General features: G+C 39.4%; 1 protein-coding gene across 2 annotated transcripts in view; it reads right to left on the bottom strand.

Moving 5' to 3' along the window:
- The window catches only part of LOC136250607 (microcephalin-like), a 44,390-nt gene that overhangs the window by 13,892 nt on the left and 5,978 nt on the right, over positions 1-24,520 (bottom strand). For both annotated transcript variants that reach the window (XM_066042835.1, XM_066042834.1), the window contains exons 9-12: positions 14,962-15,124; positions 14,647-14,724; positions 11,512-11,637; positions 8,493-8,583 (exon numbers count right to left, since the gene is read on the bottom strand). In XM_066042835.1, coding sequence (XP_065898907.1) covers positions 8,493-8,583; positions 11,512-11,637; positions 14,647-14,724; positions 14,962-15,124 — 458 coding nt within the window. The remainder of the gene's footprint in view (positions 1-8,492; positions 8,584-11,511; positions 11,638-14,646; positions 14,725-14,961; positions 15,125-24,520) is intronic.

A 24,520-nucleotide genomic window follows, 5' to 3' on the forward strand; every position in this document is an offset into this window, starting at 1 on the left:
GAAGCGTAGCCTGTGCAAATACCCAAAATATTAGCATGCAACAGTGGGCTCTAATAAGAACAACACATGCGCAACAAAGTGAGCAGAACACGTTGGCAGTAATTCATACCTGTTGTAACAAAACTTCCCACCCTGTCCCTACCCACCGAACAGTTCACAAACTTCACTACACACAGGTACTCTATGTTAATTGGCATGGTATGCTGGCAGTTAAAAATTCTAGTCAGTATCCCATTGTCAATAGTGGTACTTACATACATATGTAGTGTAAGCAGTGGAGCAAGCTAAGTAGACACATAATGTTGCTGTTGTTGCACTCTAAACATTTACATGAAAGACTGTACTATCATACGCATTTTGTTGCGAGTTCTTCAGCTGTAGGTCTGACTGGATTCCTTGACTGGATTCCTTCACTGTGCCAGCCTGGATTCCTTCACCGTGCCAGCTGCTACCACAAGTAGAGATTGCTATTGAGGGATGCTCGCAGTTCAAATCTTTGTCAGGAGAGATGCTCTTTTATCCTGCCTGCAGTCACAGACAAGCCCCTCCAGTTCAGAGTGCCATCAGGAAATTGGGTTGCTAACAGCTGCTTGCCTCTCCCATCCAGATCAGTATCAGGAGACGCTCTCCCAACCAGATTACTAGCTGAAGATGCTCTCCCATCCAGATCATTATTAGGAGACGCTCTCCCATTCAAACTGCCAACTAGAGATGCTCTCTCAACCAGATTGCTAGCCGGAGACGCTCTCCCATCCAGATCACTACCAGGAGACGCTCTCCCATCCAGATCACTACCAGGAGACGCTCTCCCAACCAGATCACTAGCTGAAGATGCTCTCCCATCCAGATCATTATTAGGAGACACTCTCCCATTCAAATCGCCAACTAGAGACTCTCTCCCAACCAGATCACTAGCTGAAGATGCTCTCCCATCCAGATCAGTATTAGGAGAAGCTCTCTCATTCAAATTGCTAACTAGAGATGCACTCCCAACCAGATTGCTAGCTGGAGACGCTTTCCCATCCAGATCAGTATTAGGAGACACTCTCCCATCCACAAGAAGACACTCTCTGTCACGAGCACTATCAAACATTTCCCAGCTATAGAGTACCAACCAGCTAACCACCATAGAGAGACCTCAGTGCTACTATCACGTGTCAATGCTATTTCACACAGTGCCACTCTCAACAGTGGATATTGACAACTCTGAAAAAAACCGTCACGTCCTGACCATTGTACCACCTGCGCGCAGGTGTTGATGGTGTCATCACAATCTGGCACCTACACATAGGTGTTGATGCTGTCATCACAATCTGGCACCTGCGCACAGGTGTTTGATGCTGTCATCACAATCTGGCACCTGCGCACAGGTGTTGATGCTGTCATCACAATCTGGCACCTGCGCACAGGTGTTGATGCTGTCACAATCTGGCTAAAGCCACGTGACACAAATTAGTGGTGACCTGCAGGTCAACACATCACCTACTGCTGCTATAAGCAGTTCGTCCATTCTCCTTAGAGGAGTCTGAGACAGTCAGGGGGCCTCACTTAGGATATCTGCCTTATCCACTAGGTTCTCCCGTTTGCCTCTATTGTAAAGAGTTTAGGACAGAGACGCTTCTCTGCTCTAAACTCTTTCATTACCCAAGCATCAATAAACCAAAAGTACTTCCTACTTTGGCCCCGCTGGAATTACATAACCTTGCCTAGGCCATATACCATGGCAGACGAGGCCCCCTGGCACTTACCACACCCCCTCCTCAATCAATGGATTGCTGGAGGTGAAGAATGAAGATGAGGAACAGAGCACGTAAATAGGTGAGTGGTAGCATAACTAAACATTAACATAAAGTTAAGCCAGCAACATCAAAACATAGATGAAAAATTGAATGAGTCAAGAACATTTGTAGAACTAACGAACTACATTGAAAAAGCTGTAGATTCTGGAACTCTCATATTCAAGCTTTCTGAAATACACTCCCTCTATGTGAATTGTCTTGAAGATCTAGGTATTAACAAACTGGTCAACAAAACCAGATACTTTGTTGCAGCATTTTCCAGAAGCACAAGAGCAACATCATGGCAAATACACCATTATTGTCTTCAAGGAAGGAATGAAAAATATGTTAAAGGAAGCCCTTACGAAACAAGACTTCTCAGAAGATGCTGCGATACTTGCTAAAGCAGCAGTGATAGTCCGGAATGACATTTTTAACCACCATTGTGTTAGCTTCACTGGTGCATTTCTGCCTAATTGTCAAGAAGATTCTTTGCCCTCCAGCCTTAAATCACTTGTTTCACTAATAATGGTCCCAACTTGAAAGATCAGGACAGACATGAAACACAAGCTTGTCTTACTGCTGCCCAAGTTCTACTGTACAATGTAAAAAGGAAATCACCCTCTAGAAATGATGTGATAACAAGGCATACCCTGCAGCGAGAGTCACCTATCCATATTATATTTGCTTGAATATTCATTAAATGACCAGAAGTAAGAAGCTTATTGATCAATTATATCAGATGGGAATCAGCATTTCATATGACAGAGTTATGGAACTTGAAGAATGGATTGCCACCTCTGTCTGTGAACAATTTGAAAAAGATGGTGTTGTGGTCTTCAGAAAGGTTTATTTACTGTTTGTGCACAGGATAATATAGACCACAACCCTAGCTCAACCACTGCTGTCAATGCCTTTCATGGCACTGGAATCACTCTTTTCCAATTTCCAACTAAGGCGAATCCTGGTGAAAGCAGACCTCCTGTAACAGTACCACCTTCTGAACCCAAGCAGCACTTCCTACCTGATAATTATGTCATGGTCCCAGCTGTAGCTCTGACGGCAAGTGCTATTGCATCTGAACAGTAATACAGAACTGCTTCAAACCTACCTGTGTGAGGTACAATCCAAGGAGAAATGCTGGAGTGAGAATGCACTGACCCTTGTTGAGAAGGAAGAACTAACCAGTGAAGATTGTTTGGTATGGGCTGCATGTCATGCTTCACAGCAACCTCCCATAGAAGATCCTCCAGCTGTGTGTATGCTACTGCCACTTTTCTATGAAAAGGCTGCTACCCCTGCAATGGTAAAGCATGGCATGAATGTACAAAGACAGGTAATTGAGTACCTAAACCCAGGACAGATTCCAGTCACTACCTTTGATCAGCCACTACCTTTGATCAGCCACTGTTTTCCCTGGAAAAGCTTGTACAATGGAGGTGGCCAGATACTCATGGTGAGTCAATGCATCTTGTTATGCTTGGTGGCTTGTAAATAGAGATGGCCCTCTGGAGTACACTGGGAGATGTCTGGCTGGACTTCAGCATTAACTGAATCAGAGGTTGCCTCATCTGGTACAGCTGACTCCTTTTTGAAGGTTTCTCATCTTGCGCAAACCAGGCATGCCCACCAAGTAACTCTCTTAACCCTCCGGAAACTTCAAAAGGTGACCTTTTTGCAATCAGGAAGCAATCAATCTGAAACAGTTTGGAAAGATGACATGCAGAAGAGAAGTCCTATGTTTATGTACTGGGACTTTATCTTGAGGTACAAAACTCTTATTTTGATCTTTGTCCAGGCTCATAGAGAGAAGAACTTTGCTTTGTATGTGGAAGTCTTGGAGAACCTGACACCTCTTTTCTTTACACTGGATCATGTAAATTATGCAAGATGGTTGCCTGTCCACATTAGAGACATGAAGTGCTATCAAAGATGAGTTTGAAAAACAGTGCCATTGGGTTCTATCAAAGGCCAATAACAGATTTTCAGCAATTCCAGTTGACCAAGCACATCAGCAAGAAAACGCCTACATAAAAGGCTCTGGAGATTGTATTGGACTCACAGAAAATGCTGCTACATTTAGATGATGGATATTGTCAGACCAGTGTTGGCAAGGTTGCAGAAACAATTTGAAGAACAGTACATGGATAGTGTTGATCCAGAGCACCCAAGGAATTCCAAAACCATGAGCAGGGTCTCTCAGCTCAGAAAACCTTTCAAAAGCAGGTTAACAGTCTCTTTTAATACATTCATCAAAATGGGCAATCCTTTCCTAGATGATTTTCCAGAGCTAGTAACACTTGATAACCGTAACTGTATAGATGATTCAGTCACAGCTGCCCTGCATACCTTAGAAGATACTGGTACCACATAGTATCATGACTTTGTAAAAAAAGTTATTGAAGGTCGCTCTGTGTCTATACATCAGCCAATCAAGGAAAACTCATTTGCACTTTTCAAAAGACCTCAGCCAAAAGCTATTTCTAAGCAAGGAAAGAAGTTTAAAATGCTTCAGAATAATGTAGCACTGTTTGGCCAGTTGTACATCTCCATGTAAAGCCTTGATGGAGACTTAAAGGAGTTCTTTGCCCATGAGATTCAGTCCTTTCCTCCTGCTCTCTCAGATTTGGGAAAGCTGCATTTATCAAACTCTAAGTCAGATTTGCTAAATTGCATTGGACAGTCAGGGCTATATGATCCCCCTCAAACATATGAATGCACAGTGCTAGACGGTGCAGTTATTGTGCACTTTCTTCCCACCAATTTAGTGAGTAACTTTGAAGAGTATGTAGATCAGGTTTTTATCCCTTACTTGACTAAACAGTTACGAAATTCCATGAGAATAGACCTTGTGTGGGACACATACCTTCCAAACAGTTTGAAGGAGTCTACAAGGGAAAAGAGAGGCAAGGGTGTGCGAAGAAAGGTATCTGGTGAAACTAAACTACCTGGCAATTGGGCAGATTTCCTACGTGACCCAAGGAACAAAAAGGAACTGTTCTCCTTCCTCACATCTAAGGTTGCTAAGTCCACTTTTCCACCCAACAAGGTTGTGTATGTGACATCTGATGAATCTGTAGTATCTGTGGGCCAAACCAACTCTGTGATGCCAGACTGCAACCATGAGGAAGCAGACACCAGAGTTGTTGTGCACATATCACATGCATTGGAGCAGGGACTTAAGACAATTGCAGTACGTACCATGGACACCGATGTTATTGTCATTCTTGGTGGTGTATTCTTCAAACTGACAGCAACTAATCCTCTTGCTGATATCTGGGTTACCTTTGGTACAGGCAAGAATTTCAGATTATATAGTATTAATGCCATCTGTACTTACCTTGGTGAGGAAAGAGCACGAGCACTACCAATATTTCATGCTCTAACTGGCTGCGACACTACATCTGCATTTAGAGGCAAAGGCAAGAAATCAGCATGACAAGCTTGGCAGGCATATGAAGAAGTCACTGAGACATTTGAGTTTCTGGCTACCCACCCGTTTGAGCATTTAGATTCTGACTCGGAGCATTTCCAGAGAATTCAGAGGCTAATAGTTGTTCTATATAGTAAAACCTGCCATCTAATGTCTGTTAATGACACAAGAAAAGAATTATTTTGTCATAAGAACAGAAAAATGGACATGATACCACCAACGCAAGATGTACTTCATCAACATGTTAAACGAACAGTTTACCAAGCTGGAATATGAACTACCAGCACTCAAGTGTAGCAGATGATTCCATCTCCAGAAGATTTTGGGTGGTCAAAGGATCTGCTGTCACAGTCTTGGGTGCCAGTTTGGCTTACTATTCCAGAGGTATCTAAAGCATGCAGTGAGCTCATTAAATGTTTTTGCAAAGGAGAATGCACAGCATGCAAATGTGCAAAAGCTAATCTACTCTGCTCACCACTTTGTAATTGTAAATGCAATAAACACAGAAGCGAAAATGAACAAACTAAATGCTAACATTTATTTTTGTTATTTTGTACCATTGTGACAGTTATGTATGTACCTGTATCATCTATTATAGTATTCTAATGCCAGTAATTTAGTAAATTTGTTTTTTTCAAACTCCAACAGTGAAAAAACGTTTTTCTGGCTAATAATGGTGGCCATCTTGTTATTCTCGGAGTAAACAAAATAATTGCAGTGGGCTCCTAGGCTAATGTCAACAAGTACACCATAAACTAGCTGTGCAAAAAAATGGTGCTTTTATCCGCCCTGTAACAATAATTCCACTACGCCACCTGACTATAAGTCCATGAAGAATGCATTGTACGTACTGTGGTATGCCAAAAAGCACCACTCGGGTTGAAGCGATGTCAAATATAGTGTTGTTCCAGTATCAGCTAGTTATTACAGTTCTAGTTCCAGTTTTGGAACCATAACCTTTAGAATTACAGTTCTAGTTCCAGTTCTGGAATCATAATCTTTAAAATTACAGTTCTAGTTCCAGTTTTAGAACCATAACCATTAGAATTACAGTTATAGTTCCAGTTCTGGAACCATAACCTTTAGAATTACAGTTCTAGTTCCAGTTCAGGAACCATGACATTTAGAATTATTCTTCAATTTCTAGAACAACACTTATTTAATTTAAGTATTACAAAAAGCCCATAATGAATTATAAACACTCACTATTAAGTTATATATGCTAGTCTTGCAAGGTTTAATTGTTAGTTAATATTATAGTTATCAGCATTATTAGTTATTACACAAACAACTATAACACTAACACTATATAGGGTGCACGTCGTACTAAAAGACCTGTAGCTACTTATCAAACACATAACAATGTGACTGAGAGACAGCATTGCATTTGGCATTCTTCTCTAATATTATAGCCAATCAGTTGTTTCAAGCAGTGTTTTAATACGTGCATGTAATACATACAGCTTTTATGAAGTTAATACTACATTGTGTGTTTTTGTCAGCAGATTAAATTCTGGCCTAGTAAAGAGCATAAAATCTCATTGGCAAAAACTGTATGGTTATGATCAATTCCAGTTCCAGTACTTGATAAAATTTCTTTATAGTTCTAGTTCCAGTTTTGAGGAAAGCAAAATTATTGTTTCAATTCCAGTTCTAGTTCTAGAACTGGAAATGGAATTTAAAGGGCTGGAACTGGAATTATTTTAGTTCCAGTACTGAGAACTGGAACAACACTGGTCGAATAGTGAAAAATCAAGCCCGTAACCTTAGCTGTTATCAAGTTATGCTTGCCTGAAGGCACCAGTCAGTCAGTCAGTAGAAATTCCATTAAATATATATTTTTTTAAACTCTGTAGCAACTTGTTGAAAGTGTTTTGGGTCGATCTGAAAGCTTTTCGGGCTTAGTTTTACCTAACCAATACCGCCTTCTCATCAGGGAAGATTGAGGCTGGTTTTTGGGTGATGTTATTTCGTGGGCCATGTCTACTCCTTTGTGGTCCCTACAATAGTACTGTATGATAATATATCCAGAGGTTGCACTTGTATTGGCTTGGATGATTGATCGTCCTGTGCAGGTTATCAGCCTGATACGGACAAGAAGTGTTACATATTAGCTATAACATGGGGCATTCAGGCTTTTGCCTGATATGTACATATCAGGCAAAACCTCCATGCCCGTGTTACAACTATTACATGTAACACTTTCACACCTCAGATCAAAGGAACCGCCTGGGCTACATTTCGTATGTAGCCCAGCTAGCCGGGCTACATACGAAATGTAGTCGGGCTACAACTGGGCACTGATTATATAGATGTAGATGCCAAAATCGATTGTGGGAATCGAATAATACTCACGTGATTAGGATTCACAACTTGCATTTCACCATGAAAACCACACAGGCGGAGAACGTTTTGTTATCCTCGCCATCCTACGAGTTGAAAAACGTTGGGCTAAGGTGAAAACTAGTGCTACAGCTTATTCATTCGATCGTTTTCGCACGTTTTCGAATACAGACACACATCCATCACGAAGCTACCACTCTGCACAGAGTAACCACTCTACAAGCAAGCTTACCTGTCTAGGACTTTAGTGAATTGCGTAGTTTTCCCATAAACGATTCAATAGCACTGATTAAAACATTAAACTCGCGTAACGAAAATTCTCCGTGATATCTCTAGGATATGTCCATTTATCATAACCGAATGTAACCAGAATGTACTAGCTGCTGACCCATAATTGAAAATTTTAGGTATGCATTTTTAATACATCCAGTGGCTGCACTCGTATTGGCTTGGGTGATTGATCGCCCTGTACAGGCTATTAGCCTAATAAGTGTTACGTACATATTAGTTGTAACACGGAGCATTCAGGCTTTGCCTGATGTGTATGCGGCCCTCGGGCAGTCAGGCATACATATCAGGCAAAGCCCTCATGCCCATGTTACAACTATTACACGTATATTTATATATGTATGTACAATGCAAGCTGTATAACAGGGTGTGGCCTTTAAAAGCCTGGGAGAAAAAAATTGTGAAATCAAAAGTGGTTTTTGCATGGATTTCACTTCTTTTATACTCCCTTCGCTTTGTTATAAGTTGAGCAAATGCAACTTATCACATTTTGGCATCATTGGCCACTTTGAAAACACTTTTGGGATTGATTGTACTTATCCAATGCTGCAAAGGCACCATGAAAGTATTGTGAGGCTGGTTACTGGTCAAAATTTTTTTTTTGCGAGAAAGTACAAAAAATACAACCGTACTGTATGATACACACTTACCTAATAACCATTCCAAAGTAACAGAGACAACTTCCTTGTCCTTTGCTACAGTCCCCACTGCCATCTTGGCTCTTCTTAGACAGTTTGTGACCTACAATGGTACATGACTCTATGGCAGCCTGCATTAATAAAATATTTTTAGTCCACATATTATAATGTTTTGCAAATTCATTGATTGTTAACATTTATTTCATCTACATAGCCCATAAAGGTTTGACTTCACATGCCAAGAATTTTCAGAGTTATAACATTACAAAATAGCAACAATATTAAAAAATTGGTTGCACCAGCATATTTTTTTATAAGCATTGCTTTGTAAGTACTCTATAACTCAGTAGCCATTGCATGTGCTTATCCTGTAGTGGTCACACTCTTAAATAAACAGGAACAGGGATAAACAGGTCCCTTGCACAGTATTGTAGGTAATATGATGTTTGTACAGTTTGGTGGCCATCAATAATCATTGTAAATGATTCTGCGAAGGCATTACCAATGAAGAGAAACAGTAAGAAAGGCACTATACAGGTTGGCCTTATGCATGTACGCGCATGCGTAGTGTGTACACAATCACTCAGAACAGTGTGTGCGCCAGTATTGTATTACACCTACATAGATCAGCTAAGCTGGTGACCATAGATGTGACTGCTACAACAGAATTAGTTTGAAACTGACTTAGTATCCGTCATCTTTCTCTGGTCAATGAGCAAACCAGGGAGCGAAACGTCCAGTGCAGGTCACGCACTAAGTTGATTTTATCAGCATGAAATAGAATCATCATACCATTTAGCACAAACAGGTGTAATTATTATATGCTTGTGTCTTCAATCAACATAGATCATAATCTTGGTTAGTGCACAGAACTAGGCCTGTAGTTTCTCAAACGTTAATTCATTTATTTATGATGTAATCAAGACCACATTTCTTTATTATTCTTAATACTGGCTGTATAACTATAAAAACTGCTACTGTAAGTTGTGAAACATTAATTAATGCATATGCTGGCTTTGCAGTTACTGCTGTGTAAACAAACTCTTGAAAATTGAAATCATTAAAAATTCTGATAACATGTCACTGCGTATGGCAACACCCTGGGTGTTTGCACCAATCAGCGCACACCCTGAAGTCAATCCATATCATGTGTGCTATCATCTGATTGCTAGGCTTTATCAGAATTGTTTGCGACTGCTCTATTACAGTATAATGATCTTTCGTGTTCTGTTGCTTTCCTCCTTGCAGTTTCCCTCTTAGATTTCCTGTTCAAGGTTCAACCTGAGGGGGTCTTGAGACTTCAAAGACCTCACTTCCTCCAATCTGCCCCTGCCATGTATCACAACCAGGTGGATGGTTGGAGTGTCATCATGGTTATCGCACTACACAGCAAGTGTCACGAGGCACCTGTTTAATGTGTGATTATGTTCTAAAGGCTATATCTCACCTGCCAAATTATCAACATACAAGCTGGTTTCTTGTCCACTTGCTATTAGAGTACATATTATGTAATGATTTCACCAGATATGAAATAATGCATGGATGAATGACTAGTGTCCCTACAAACAATTAGTGTTGCACTGATAACCAGTTGAATAATCAGTAACAGCCAATATTAGCTAATTTTGCAAATTACAGTATGAGTTTATGAAACGGAAATAATTAGCTGATAAACTGAAAGCCACAATCAATCAGTAAAGATGGTAAAAAGATGTGAGACAGTGAAGAAAGCAGTGAACACAGCAGAAACATTTGTTGTAACGGTTTTACAACTGTTTAGGTTTGTTTGTCTGCGAAAAGTATGGTTGCAAGGCTATAAAAGACTGTGTATATTTATCGGCCACCCATGCAATTAGTCGATAACCCTTCACAAAGGGTCTGGGATGGCTTAGCTGTTGTATAACTACTTGGCTTCCTTAAAGGGGTTAGTGGCAAAGCTGTAGTGGACCTTGTAGACTCAGTCACCCATGCAATTAATTACATTATCATTACAAATGCAATGCACACACAAACTTTAGGTGACACATTTACTGCTCATTCCTGTAACTGATATGCTGATATTATAACCAATATTCTTCAGAACAGAGGAGGAGGAGTAGAACATTGAAAATATGCATATAGGTGCAACACTATAAGCAATGTATGTATCTTATCCAGTTTGCTCTCCCTACTTGTATAACATGGCTGGTTTCAAGGTTTGCTCCCACATACTAATTGACAACCCATACACTGGTGTGATAAGTTATCATCCAGTGATAAGTTGATAAACACCCAGCATGGCACTTAAAATCCTTTCACATACTGGGATATAATTAAAAGTATGTATAGGACAGAAATAATGTATCAATAGCAACATAATTGTAAGCATTGAATAACCAATATATTAAATTAATTAAGGACACAGCATTTCATGCACTCAAATTCCTCATTTACTCTTCCTCCTCACAACATAAAGCCTATCCCCATTATTATGTACATGTGAAATAGTTATAACAGATATGTGAATTATTATACTGCAATAGCAAGGAGCACACCATGAAGACAATCAGTAATGTAGGGTAATTTCTTGAGTAGCAGCAAATTCAGAACGTGTAGATAGCTGCGTATGTTATTGGTAAGCAATTAATTAGAATAGCATGAATAGCAATGAGTGTTGTACAGTAGGTACTCAATTATCCAGACTCTCGATTATCCAAACAGTATGAATGACCGTTCTATTAGAATATTTTAACACTTACTGTACGTTCTATTAGAGTAGTTCAACAGTACTCCGTATGTACACACTGTAAATGAATGGGATTAACTTATCCAGACAAATTCACTTATCTGAACACATTTGTAACTGAACTGGCACACAGGTGTTTGAATAATGGAGAACCCACTGTACTATTATTGTACTGTATTTAGTTACCGCAGTTTAGAAGCAGTAGATGAAGCTTCCACAAATTCAACAGTGAGGGGACAGTTTACAACACAATTACAGCATCCAATAGACATATACAAATACTCATGCACATATAAGGATACACACCTCTCCTCCTGCATGCTGCAAAAGATTTGAAATTTGGTCCACTGACAAGCTATTAGTTGTGGCTACAAATATTGGTCCAATGCTTTGCAAAAAGCTGTAACGACCTTGCTTGTTGTCCCTAAAGTACTGTATTCACATACATATGTAAGACTACATTCAATGTACACATAAGTTACACAACAGTAAGATCTCTTTAACCCAGACATGTTGAATCCACACTGTGATTTACAACTGAATTCAAATCAATCAACTTTCCTATTCATCCCAGAATTATCCATACAGATTTACATTATTCCATGGTTGCTGGCACCAGTGTACTTTACTTTTTATGTGGATGTTCATTGTAATGATTAAAGTGGTTTTACTATACACACATGAGACAGGAATAGTAGTATAAACATTGGAGAAATTTGGCAAACAAATTTGCATGTACACAACATCGACATATATACAACAAAAAAGCCTTTACTATACACAGAGCCTTCAAATAGATACTGTAATAATATAAATACTTTAAATAATTATGGAGTAGGGATCTATGCAATAAAAAGCAGTGAAACAAGAAATGTATAGCATAGCTTGGTGGGAAAGTCCCTACTTTGGCACATTAGTGATAAGAATTATCATTTAAAAATGAAGTAGGGATCTATGCAATATAAAGTAGTGAAACAAGAGATGAATGATGGTATTACAGCATAGCTCAGTGGAAAAGTCCCTACTTTGGCAACTTTTCCACTGAGCCATATAGACCAATAAGGAGCGAGGTCATCTTGTTTACTGTTAAGTAAATAGATAGTGCTTTAGAAATCCAGCTCTGAAATAATTCTGTGGCATCTAAAAATGCTGTTGATATGGAAAATTAATGCCTCGATATGGTTTTGTTGGATGAAGAAGACAAGCAGCCTGATTGAAGATAAAAGAAGACAAGGCACAGAGGGCCTACACTCATCAGAACCCCAAAAGGCACATCCCACTGGTGAGTTTGTATTATATATACACTAGCATTGGTACCTGCCCTATGTGCAGGACCATCTCCATATTAAACATTTTAATGCCACGAAGAGGGACTAAGCATTAAACACCAGCACCGCTAATGTAGCTATGTAGGGTACATGGTGATGTCACATTTTTTAAAGAGCATGAGGTTTTCTTATGTCATTAATGATGCAAAACACTAAAGTTTATTGTTTGTGGTTTTGACAGGAATGTAGTTTAATTATTCAGTGCATCTTCCCTACCAGTGACTTCAACGTGCTGTATAGAACAAACGGAACCTTTGCTGCTTTACATGAGAACTAATGCAACAATAATTAATATATTGGGAACCAAGCATAAATATTAGTGTCCTATATTTGCTGTGTAGCATGTATGTCGATAGTGCTTTAAAGTACATGATCCTTATGCAGTACATAATAATTTATAGTGAAGCATGCATGCAAGGCTAGCTAATTAGTTAAACTGCATGCGAGCTAAGGCAATTGTATACAGTATACCCTACATTACATACAGGTTGTGTACACACGGTACAGTTTCAGTTTCTACATTTTGATGTTTACCTTACCGACTGTCACAAAGAGAAATGAACTTGAGCATAATTTAAAGTCAACACAATTTGCAGTTATAGTTACTGCATGGCAAGCAAAAGTTCAGAACTTGTCCTATGCACTTTCAGTTCTGATGTTGCAGTGACACATATACCTCTTGCCATACAAAAACCCAGTTTTGAAACACCTGCAGTGTAATTGACCAATAAGGTAATGTATGAATCTTTAGAGTGAAAGCATGTAAGCAGGATAGTGAAACAGTTGTGCCAGGTCAGATGCAGTTCCTCGGTGTAAACTATGGATCTGCATGGTTCCAGTATTATCATTTTTCAGATGCACAGCAGTATTTGTTCAATCATGCAAGCTGCCTATTACTACAGCAGTATTGAGGTAAGTCTGAACAAACAGTTTTTCATGTCAGTGCACACCTATGTGCTTAAAACAAAGATGTAGATATTCTGGATACTGGTGAAAGAAGCTTTTACCTACTCTAATACAACACACTGGACCAACACACAGATGGACAAATATGTTGGCAATTTGTCTGCCCTGTCCCAAAAGTGCTATAAGAGTCCCTATTATGTGAGGTAATTCAGTGCCAGTGCTGAAAAACTGATCATAAGAGTTTGTAGATGAAGACTTGCATGGAACAGATACAGCAAAAAGGTGCATCAAAAAGGTCCCAAAAGTGAAAAAAAAAGTTATGACCTAGGCGGGGATTGAACCCTGGCTGGTTATAATAACTTGGGGTTAAGGGAGGTGCACAAATCGCCACAGTTGTTTATCAGTGGTTTTGACAGGAATGTAGCTCAACTTTTCAGTGATCCTTCCCTACACCAGTGCCTTCATCGCCCTATAAAGAGCGAACAAAAGCACGTATTGATTTGCTACAACAACACTCGAGTTGCCAGATGATGGGCGTTTAATTTCGCTAAAGTCCCGCCTCGATACGTGCTTTGCATGCCAAGCTAAAAGTCGTGTTTTAAAAAGGTGTTCACAAAAAGGTACTGAGTAGAAAGAAAAAAATCTGTCAACACGTGGATTTGAACCCACGACCTCTTACACGCTAGTCAGGCGTTCTACCACCTGAACAGTATGTGCTGTGGTTTTCAAAGGAATGTTGCTCAAGTTTTCTCTACACCTTGGCCTTCTACGCGCTGTAGAGACCGAACAGAAGCACGCGTGAACTCGTGATAACAATCTTAGAGTAGGCAGATGATGAGCGCTTCATTATCAGCACAGACTATGTCGATTCGCGCCAAGTCTGGTGAGTAAGCAGCGTGACCGTCAGACAGACAGACAGACAGACATTTTCAGCTTTATATATATAGAAGATTGAAGATAGAAGAAGAAGATAGAAGATATGGACTAGTACTATTCCATAAAGGTGATTTTCGTCACATAAGATGTCTCAACTGATTTTCAAAGGTGAAATTTTAGGTGGCGCACAAAATTTTTGGGGTAATCCCTACTTACACGGTACTACTATACTGCATAGATATGTGTAAAAACTAGAGAAAAGAGCATTCATTTTCTAAAAGACACCAGAACACATTGGCCAATTTTTTTTTCACAACTCATGTTAAATTACCTTGGCTGCAGGAAAATCTTTTGACATGTCATAAGACTCTTCTTCTAACCATTTGCCAGCTTCTAGTGATCTCCAAACCTGTACATTAAAACAAAGCCATGTACATTTAAAGCGATACCTATGCCTTTAGACCTGAACAGACACATTTGGGAATTGTTACAGTAGCCAATTTAGACAGGTGGCTTTATTATGCAATGGTCAGTCAAGTTTCACTGTATGTACAGTGTGTATGGTTAATTAATCAACTCTGTATGCATACTACATACTATGGTATTATTAATAGGTTTTTAATTAAGTAATAAAAAACATCCTAACCCATTCCAGTGGCAATATCCAGCATCCCATTACAGAGCCCAATAAAATATTATAAGTCCTCCTGACAGATCCACAGATAATATGAGAAGTGGTCACATCAACTGAGGGAACGATGGTGAATCCTCCTAACTGTTGTACCACTCTGTGTATCGTCTCCTGGTCACTATAGGGAGGTGTGGTTAGTATAAAGTAAACATATTTGGTAGCTTATTAAATGTACAGTTAGTAAAGGATTGCTTATCAGTACTGTTGGTTATTGGATACCACAAACCCACATGAACACTATAAATCATTTTGCATGACTTAGGGTTTTGATTTCAAAGGGCAGTACGCCAAGCCATACAAGTACCAAAACCATACAAGTGTGAAAAGCATTTGATATTTGAAACAACTTAATTACTGAGCAATTGTGGTTGGGAAATGAACAACAATTCTCACTTTCCATACAGCCTGCTACACCGACTAATCATTTTGTTGTGGAATTACATGTCTAGACAAGTTATTTAAGCCAAGTAGAAGATTATCTAATCCAAAAACAGCCAAGCTATAAAAAAAGAGTGCGGCCCTCAAAAAAGCAGCACAAAATTCACCTGAATTGTCATTATTAAAATTTTTACCATCATCACAGCCATTTCATGGCCGCCACCTTGGATTTCACATCTTTTTTTCACCATAGCCTTTCTCAGGGCCGCACTCTTTTTTTACAGCTTGGCTGTTATGGAATAGATTTCAGTTCTTTTTGTATTTGTATACCCCAAAGCTGGCCATAGGCCAACTTTGGGGCTTTTTAAACCTATCTTTTTTTCTTTGCCACAGGAAGAAGAAAAGATGAAGCAGATGGTAAATACTTTAAATATTTCTGATTTTGTTAGTAAATGTACAAATTATATATATAACTAGTGAATTTAAAAATTGTTAATTTAGAAATGGAAGTAGGGATCAAGCGATAAAAACTACTGAAACAAGTGATTTGAATGATGGCAACTATTACAACATAGCTTTGTGGGGAAATCCTTACATTGGTATCTCACCACGTCACCATATATGTTCAATGCCAAAGTAGGGATTTCCCCACAAAGCTATGTTGTAATAGTTGCCATCATTCAAATCACTTGTTTCAGTAGTTTTTATCGCTTGATCCCTACTTCCATTTCTAAATTAACAATTTTTAAATTCATTAGTTTGTTAACTTTTTTTGGTATAGGTATATAGCTATTATTGATCTTTGGCACTGACTGCTCTATTAGAGTATCTCGATCTTGCTGCTTGCTTTATGCAAGCTGCTCAATTACTAAATTGAAAGGCATGCAGGGTTTCTATCTCCTGTTTTCTACAATTAGTTACTGCTGGACCATTAATAATGGGCGTGGTCCACTGATCGTTAAGTACGAGCGCGCGCTCTGATTGATAAGGGCGTGGCAGTGTGTTCTTACTTCACTAGGCTGTTTGATCGCTTTGCAAGTGTTGCTATACAGGCATCTACTTGCCCTTACAGTACGGAATCCGTTATTAGTTTTGTGGCGTCCGAATACGGCTGCTCTAAGGAAAGTGTCGATACGAATTATTAATGCCTCTGTGACTGGAAAAGAAGAAGACGATCCGTAATTGAAGATAAAAGGAAAGGCAAAGCGCAGAAGGCAGACACTCGTCGGAACCCGAAAAGGCACATCCCAGCAGCGAGTTAAATATTGTGGCAAAGAATGGTGATGCTTCGCTGCTTCGTTTGGCCTGTAGCCTTGCGAATGTGGTCAGGCTGGCAGTGAGACGAAAATTTATGTTTTAGCGATTTTTTAGAAATAGATTTTCAGCACTTTTCTGGTCATTTTCTGTTATATGACGCTAGAAATAAAGTTAGAAACGTGAAGACTCTTTAGTTAAAAGTTTATTTGCTGTGTGAGATGTTTCTAGGATGATTTTTGAGCGATAGAAATTTGAGGCGCGCGCCAAATCCACCCGGATCCCTACTTAAACAGTACTATCGTACTGTTTGATACATATATTTATTACAGAATTCTCTACGTGGTGGTTTCTTTATAACTGAACACTCTGCAAGGTGACTTCTTCTAGCTGATGTCTCTACAGGGTGATTGTAGCTGAACTATCTACAAGATAACTTCTTCTAGCTGATCTCTCTACAGGATAATTTGTTTGTAGCTGAATTCTGTACAGGTGATTTGTTTGCAGTTGAGCTCTTTACAGAATGGTTTCTTTGTAGCTGAACTCTCTACAAGGTAACTTCTTCTAGCTGATCTTTCTACAGGGTGATGTGTTTGTAGCTGAATTCTCTACAGGGTGCTTTGTTTGCAGTTGAACTATCTACACGGTGGTTTCTTTGTAGCTGAACTCTCTACAAGGTGACTTCTAGTTGATCTCTCTACAGGGTGATTTGTTTGTAGCTGAATTCTGTACAGGTGATTTGTTTGCAGCTGAGCTCTTTACAGAATGGTTTCTTTGTAACTGAACTCTCTACAAGGTAACTTCTTCAAGCTGATCTCTCTACAGGGTGATTTGTTTGTAGCTGAACTCTCTACAGGGTAATTTGTTTGCAGTTGAACTCTCTACAAGGTGACTTCTTCTAGCTGATGCCTCTACAGGGTCACTAGTTTGTAGCTGAACTCCCTACATGGTGGTTTCTTTGTAACTGAACTCTCTACAAGGTGACTTATTTTCTACAGGGTGATTTGTTTGTAGCTGAACTCTCTACAAGGTAACTTCTTCCAGCTGATCTCTGTATAGGGTGAATTGTTTGTAGCTGAACTCTCTACAGGGTGATTAGTTTGTAGCTGATCTCTATACAGGTTACGTGTTTCTAGCTGATCTCTTGAATTCTCTTCAGGGTGACTGCTCTATTAGGATGACTGCTCTATTAGAGTATCTCGATCTCGCACTTCCTACACCAAGTTGGATTTCGTGTTATAACTCCGTGGCTTTAAGTCTGATTCTTCTACACCATTGAAGAGCCTTTCCAAGATGATTACTCCATCTGTGCAGCGATTTTCAAAGCATTACCCCAAGCAGTTTTTCTGGTAGGCCTGGCAAGTAGTCGTTTTTTATTAGCTAATCTCGATTGCATAATTGTTACACACTGTTGGTTTTTTCGTTGTATCTTCCTGGTTTTTAACTCGATTTCTTTCAAACCACAAAAGGTTTGAGGTTCAATAGTTAACCTATTCACCCACCAATTTTCAGCTTCTTCCCATAAGTGGTTTACCCTGTAGGCGTGAAAACATATTGGTGTTATTTTTCGTGAATAATCGCTAATAACTCTATGCCTGTTTATCGTATTCCAGCCAAAGTTGGCACCGAGATGCGCCTTTATACCCTCCTTCTGTGTGTCAAATTTCAAGGCAATCAGATATGGCGTTTTATAGCAGTTTTTGTAAGTGTGCAAAAAGAGGAAGAAAAACAAGAAGAAAAAATGAAAAAACTAAGCCAATTTTGAAGTCGCATATCTCAGGAACACTTGAAGTGATTTTGCTCAAATTTGGTATGTGGAGTACTGAAGTTGGTGGGTGTGTCCACAGCAAAAATCATCTTGTTTCATCAAGGCAGCACAGAGCTACGGAGGTGTGAAAATTGCGTTTTTGCTCTTCCTGTCAATATACTTGTGGGTGTTGCGCGCCGGCTTCTTTGGCCGCATGACACACTACCGTGTGTCTTGATAAACAGCTTAAATGCTCGAAGGTAATCCAATGGCACGAAGTGCTTGGAAATGTAGCCACAAGAACAACAAGTTCTTGTCAGTGCTACAATCCTGACAACATTACAAGTTTTGTACCAACCGTTAGAGCCTGTTGTTCGCAATTTGCACAGGCTGAAAACTTTTCTTTTCGCTACTAAACAATGATGTGAACTGCAGGGAAGATACCTTACTAGTAGAACAACATAAATTCATACCATTACCATCACTTTGTTTAAAATTATCCCGTTAGAACTTCACAAGTTCACTATTTTGTGGCATGATGTAATAAAACACAACAAGTTACTAACATATTTCACGGGATGCAAAAATCAGCACTTGTATAGCCTGGCATACTGTCCCTTTAATCCATTATTATAAAATATTATACATTCTTAACCCTTAAATCCGTAGCCGTTTTACAAAATGCAAGCACTGAAAACGCATAATCCAGAAAACTGGATTATACACAAGCTGTTTAAACAAACTAATATAGAACAAGAACTGTTAAAGCTGTCTAAAAACTACAAAGACTATGTTACTCATTGTTTATCTTTCGTCGCATCCTTTCATCCCAGAACTTTAAAATACAAAAGAACTATCTCTTCATTTTCTTCCTTCACATATCAATACACCAAAGGCCATAACTCGGCTATACTGCATTGTAGAAACATTTTCTTGGTGTCATCACGTGATGGCAATTCCATCGATATACAGCTATCATGCGATTGACAAAATGGCCGGCAAGAACACTAACGATACAGACGTGAAACGAAACAAACTGATTCAAAGCTTCATAGCGCACGAGTTCCTTGTTGTTTGTTAAAAGTTTGTATACTGTTGCAAAGGGTAAGCCTCATTAGTTGATATGGAATTCAAATATTGCCATGGAAACGTGAGTTGTCTCCATGTCAATTAGTAAAAAACTATGAACCAAAAATCAGACTAATGAAGAGCCATGAGAACTTACTAACAATTCTAAGGTTTGTAGAACATCTCTTGGGAGAGACTGACAAGAGGATTTGTGAATAATGTGTCTAGTAGACTCTAGTTGCTGAAATATGGCTACAATATGGCCTAAAACAAGGCACTGTAGTCACAACATTAATTTTTAAATGCACATTACAAGAACTAGATACCTATTTCTTACAAATGGCTCAGTCAGGACCTAGACAAGAAACCAAACTAGTGGTTTGTTATATAAAATGTTAATTTGTTTGACAGCCCTGATTTTTGGTTCAGAAAAATATCGCTATTAGTGAACAAAACCATTGCCTTACAGGTATACCAGTTGTTGTGTGTTGTTTCTATGTCATCTTGTACTGTTACATGTGTTTTCTTGTACCTTGTAACTGTCCAGTCAGCACATTATCATTCTCCCAACAATTTAAGCCTGTTACTTACTACGTTATAAATTTTTTGTTCGACAGTCACTCACTATCCCGTAACCTTAAACAGGAATTCCCTCTAAAATGCTGTCTATAAAAATCATCCTATAAACATCTTACACGACGAAAATCGCCTTTACTGCATAATATAGTCCATCTAACATCAAATACACCATTAAAAAAACAGGTGGCCAGATATATATATTTTTTAAATCGCCCAAACTCAAATTTTCGTCTACATGTCTGCCACAGTCGCAAGGCTGGAGGCTAAATGAAGCAGCACACGGCCACCATTTTTTTGCCACAATAACAAACTCACCAGTGGGATGTGCCTTTTGGGGTTCCAATGCCCTCTGCACTCTATTTTTTCTTTTATCTTCAGTCAGGCTGGTTGTTGTCTTCTTCATGCAATGAAACCATATCAAACAGTATGGTCATACTGTTGATGTAGGGATCCCCCAAAAATGATGCATGCCGCCTTTAAAAATCATCCTAGAGACATCTTACGCCAAGAAAATCACCTTTATGGAATAATATTAGTTCATCTAACATGAAACACAGCATTAAAAACAAGAAAGCACTTACCGGTAACCGGATATAGAATTTAAAAAAACCTCCAAAACTTGAAATTTTGTCTCACTCACTCACTCACTCACTCACTCACTCACTCACTCACTCACTCACTCACTCACTCACTCACTCACTCACTCACTCACTCACTCACTCACTCACTCACTCACTCACTCACTCACTCACTCACTCACTCACTCACTCACTCACTCACTCACCCACTCACCCACTCACCCACTCACCCACTCATTCACTCACTCACTCACTCACTGACCACAGTCACAAACCTAGAGCCCAAACGAAGCAGCACACGCTCACCATTTTATGCCACAACAACAAACTCACCAGTGGGATGTACCACTTGGGGTTCCGACAAGTGTACGCCTTGTGCGCCTTTCCTTTTATCTTCAATCAGGTTGGTTGTCTTCTTCAAGCATTGAAACCATACCGAGGCATTAATTTTCCATATCAACACTTTTCTGTAGACACCACAAAATTATTTCAGAAAGCGTTTATGCTGCTGAAAGAGCAGGGTGCTTATAATTTCAAGTGTTGCACGTGAAACATTAAGGCTGCTGAGTTGTCACCTTGACTTTTGCCAATGCCTGGACTGCAATCGACGAAGAGATTTCTTACTTAATAGACGGACTGATACTTGACGGCTTGTTCCTCTGAACACACTGACTCAGCCGGACAGTGAGATCAGCGAGTGACTGGATAGTACTAGAGTGGAAATTGTATTACTTCATCCTGTTAGTCGAGACTAAGCTCCAGACAACTGAAAGGGCCTGTTCGTTTGAACAACTTCCAGCCCGGGTGAATAGAACGAGGACCATCGTCAACAGGTCATAGATCTGAGCGCCACTGCTACTACAATCAAAGGTAGTCTATAGGACGCTACTACGGGCATATGTACTTCCATGCAATTTTGGCACAGTACGCACTTTAATAGCTAGCTAGTTACACTGTAATTAGCTGTGTAACTATAGCTGTGCTACAACAAAAAAACTAAACAGCTAGTATTTTTTTTTAAATTGTTAATTTAAAAATGATGTAGTGAAACAAGAGATGAATGATGGCATTACAGCATAGCTCAGTGGGAAAGTCCCTACTTTGGCATTGAGCAAAATGCTAATGTGCCATACCAATGTAGGGATTTTCCCACCGAGCTATGCTGTAATGCCATCATTCATCTCGTTTCATGATTTTTTATTGCTTGGATCCCTACTTCATTTTTTAAATTATTTTTTTAATATACTAGTTTGCTTGATTTTCTTACACATGTGACTGTTCTATTAGGGTGACTGTTGTATTAGAGTATCTCGAGTCTGCCTTTCATGTCACTATTTCATTGTGCTAGCATACAGATAGGCCAATAATGACAGGATGTGTCATCGTGATACATTGTAAAGAGGTGTGCCTCGGTGCTCAATCGTTATAAATCAACCAAGATCACGTAAATAGGCATGGAATCCTATCGTGAAGTTACAGGTATCTACCGAACATAAGCGCTTCAATAAGTCTGCGGCGTCTAAATATGCTGCTCACAAGGAAAGTGTCAATAGGAAAAATTAATGCCTCAATATGGTTTCAGTACATGGAGAAGGAAGAAGACTAGAAGATAAAAGAAAAGACAAGGCGTAGAGGGCACATACTTATCGGAACCCCTAAAGGCACATCCCACTGGTTTGTTTGTTATTGTGGCATAAAATGGTGGCTGTGCGCTGCTTCATTTGGCCTCAAGCATTGCAACTGTGGTCAGGCAGGCAGGCAGTTAGGCATCAGACTAAACTCTGAGTTTTAGCATTTAAAAAAAAAAGTTCCATATCCAGCCGCATGTTAGTGTTTTCTTGTTTTTAAAGGGACAATGTGCTGTTTACAACCTCTGACTATTTTGGGGCCCAACAAAATCATGTGATGCTTGTACTTTACCACCTGCAACATGAACTTGACAAGATACACAATGCAACCAGCTGGTCTTGGACAAGCGTTGAGTGGCTTCCATACATCAAAATATAATACAGCATGTAAACAGCGCATTGTCCCTTTAACCCTTAAACGCGCAAAGGCCATTATAGTGGCCCTCACGCATGGCAGTAAACAAAGCACTGTAACTTCCGAACCATTGTCCCTATGGCTACGTAACTGCCATCATTTAATTCGTGATGTAATAGTGAATGAAATGATATGTAGGGTTTTACCCTACACTGAAACACAGGGCCAAAACTCGCCATGAAACTAACTTTTTACGAAATGAACACGTAAAACTGTTTACATACCTTTGGAAAAAGACTCGTATCTCCTTCCCAGTTCATTCTATTGTTCTGCAATAAACGCCGATCGATTCGCCATTCGATTATGCCTCAGGCCATATATGGGTCACGTGACTCAGCCAATTACAAATATGGCTGCCACCGGAAGGAATACGAAATCGCGAGAAATCAAGACGCTGTTCTTCATCGCTTCATAACAAGTGAGCGCCTGTTGATACAGTGGTTATTTAAACTTCCCCTGATAGCCTATTGAATAAACTTTCTGTTTATATAAGGTGTTAGGCTAATTCAGATTAGCAAACTCTCACCACTTTCAATATAAAACCAATTTTGGTAAACACGCATTTCTCAAAACCTGCGTGCGCGTTTAAGGGTTAATACAGTATTTGATGTTAGATGAACTACGTAATATTATTCTGTAAAGGTGATTTTTATCACATAAGATGTCTCTAGGATGATTTTCAGGCCTTAAATCCACACAAATAGTACATTGTCTACACATAATGAGTTTTGGGCAGACACAGATGTCCTTGCAAAACCAATAGTGGTACCATAAAAGCTGATGTGTACATGTTTGTTTGTAGTGCTAACAGTAACTGTCACTTGGTTGCTAGGAGATATACTACATTTTCCCAACCCAAGGATTTACCAATGCCACCTCCCCTTTGTGTATCTTTATCACCAGCAGCTGTAATGACCACAGCCTGGTGATGTGTTGCAGCTATGTGGTTGTGTTTAAGGTTACAGGATACTGTAAATCCCACATGTACACTATCAATCATTTTTCATGATTAGGGGCTTGATTTTTCTTAATGCATTGTTATCAAATATTTATGTCTGTTTATACAAAATGTTAACAACTAGTTTGACAGTCGTGATTTTTGGTTCAGGAAAATATCGCCATTAATCAGCAAAACTATGCATGCGCTTACAGGTGCGCCAGTTGCTAAGTGTGTTGTTTCTATGTTATCTTGTACTGTTACGTATGTTTTCTTGTACCTTGTACCTGTCCAGTCAGCGAGCTATGATTCTACAACAATTTAACCCAGTTACCAGCTGATACTCAACACAACAACACCAAGCCCGCCTTAATTACATAATAAAATTTTTGTTTGACAGTCGCTTACACCAAGCCATACAAGTGCTAATTTCACATCCGTACAATATGTTCATGACGTGATAATTTGTTGCGTTTTATTACATCAAAATGGCAAACTTGTAGTGGGATAATTGTAAACAAAGCGATGGTAGTGGTATAAATTTGTACTGTTTTACTCGTAAGGTATATCCCCTGCAGTTCACATCGTCGTTTGGTAGTGAATAGAACTGCCCATAAAGCCGCCTCGCCAGGCTCTAGTAGCTGGTACAGGCTTGTAATGTTATCATGATTGTTGCACTGACAAGAACTTGTAGTAAACAAGCCTGTTGAGTTAATTAACGGTCTACAATGAGCTGGCGCTGCTGTTCTTGTGGCTACATTTCCAAGCTTCTGTGCTGTTGCATTACCTTCAAGCATTCACGCCGTTTACAATCTTCTACTTGGCGTAAATAACCTGTTTAGACATGTAGTTTCACAGCAAAATGATTCCAAGTCATTGTAGCAGGCTGTATGGAAGTGAGAATTGTCGTTCATTTCCAAACCACAATTG

The sequence above is a fragment of the Dysidea avara genome, chromosome 3, assembly GCF_963678975.1.
Source record: "Dysidea avara chromosome 3, odDysAvar1.4, whole genome shotgun sequence".
In the NCBI taxonomy this organism is placed as follows: domain Eukaryota; kingdom Metazoa; phylum Porifera; class Demospongiae; order Dictyoceratida; family Dysideidae; genus Dysidea; species Dysidea avara.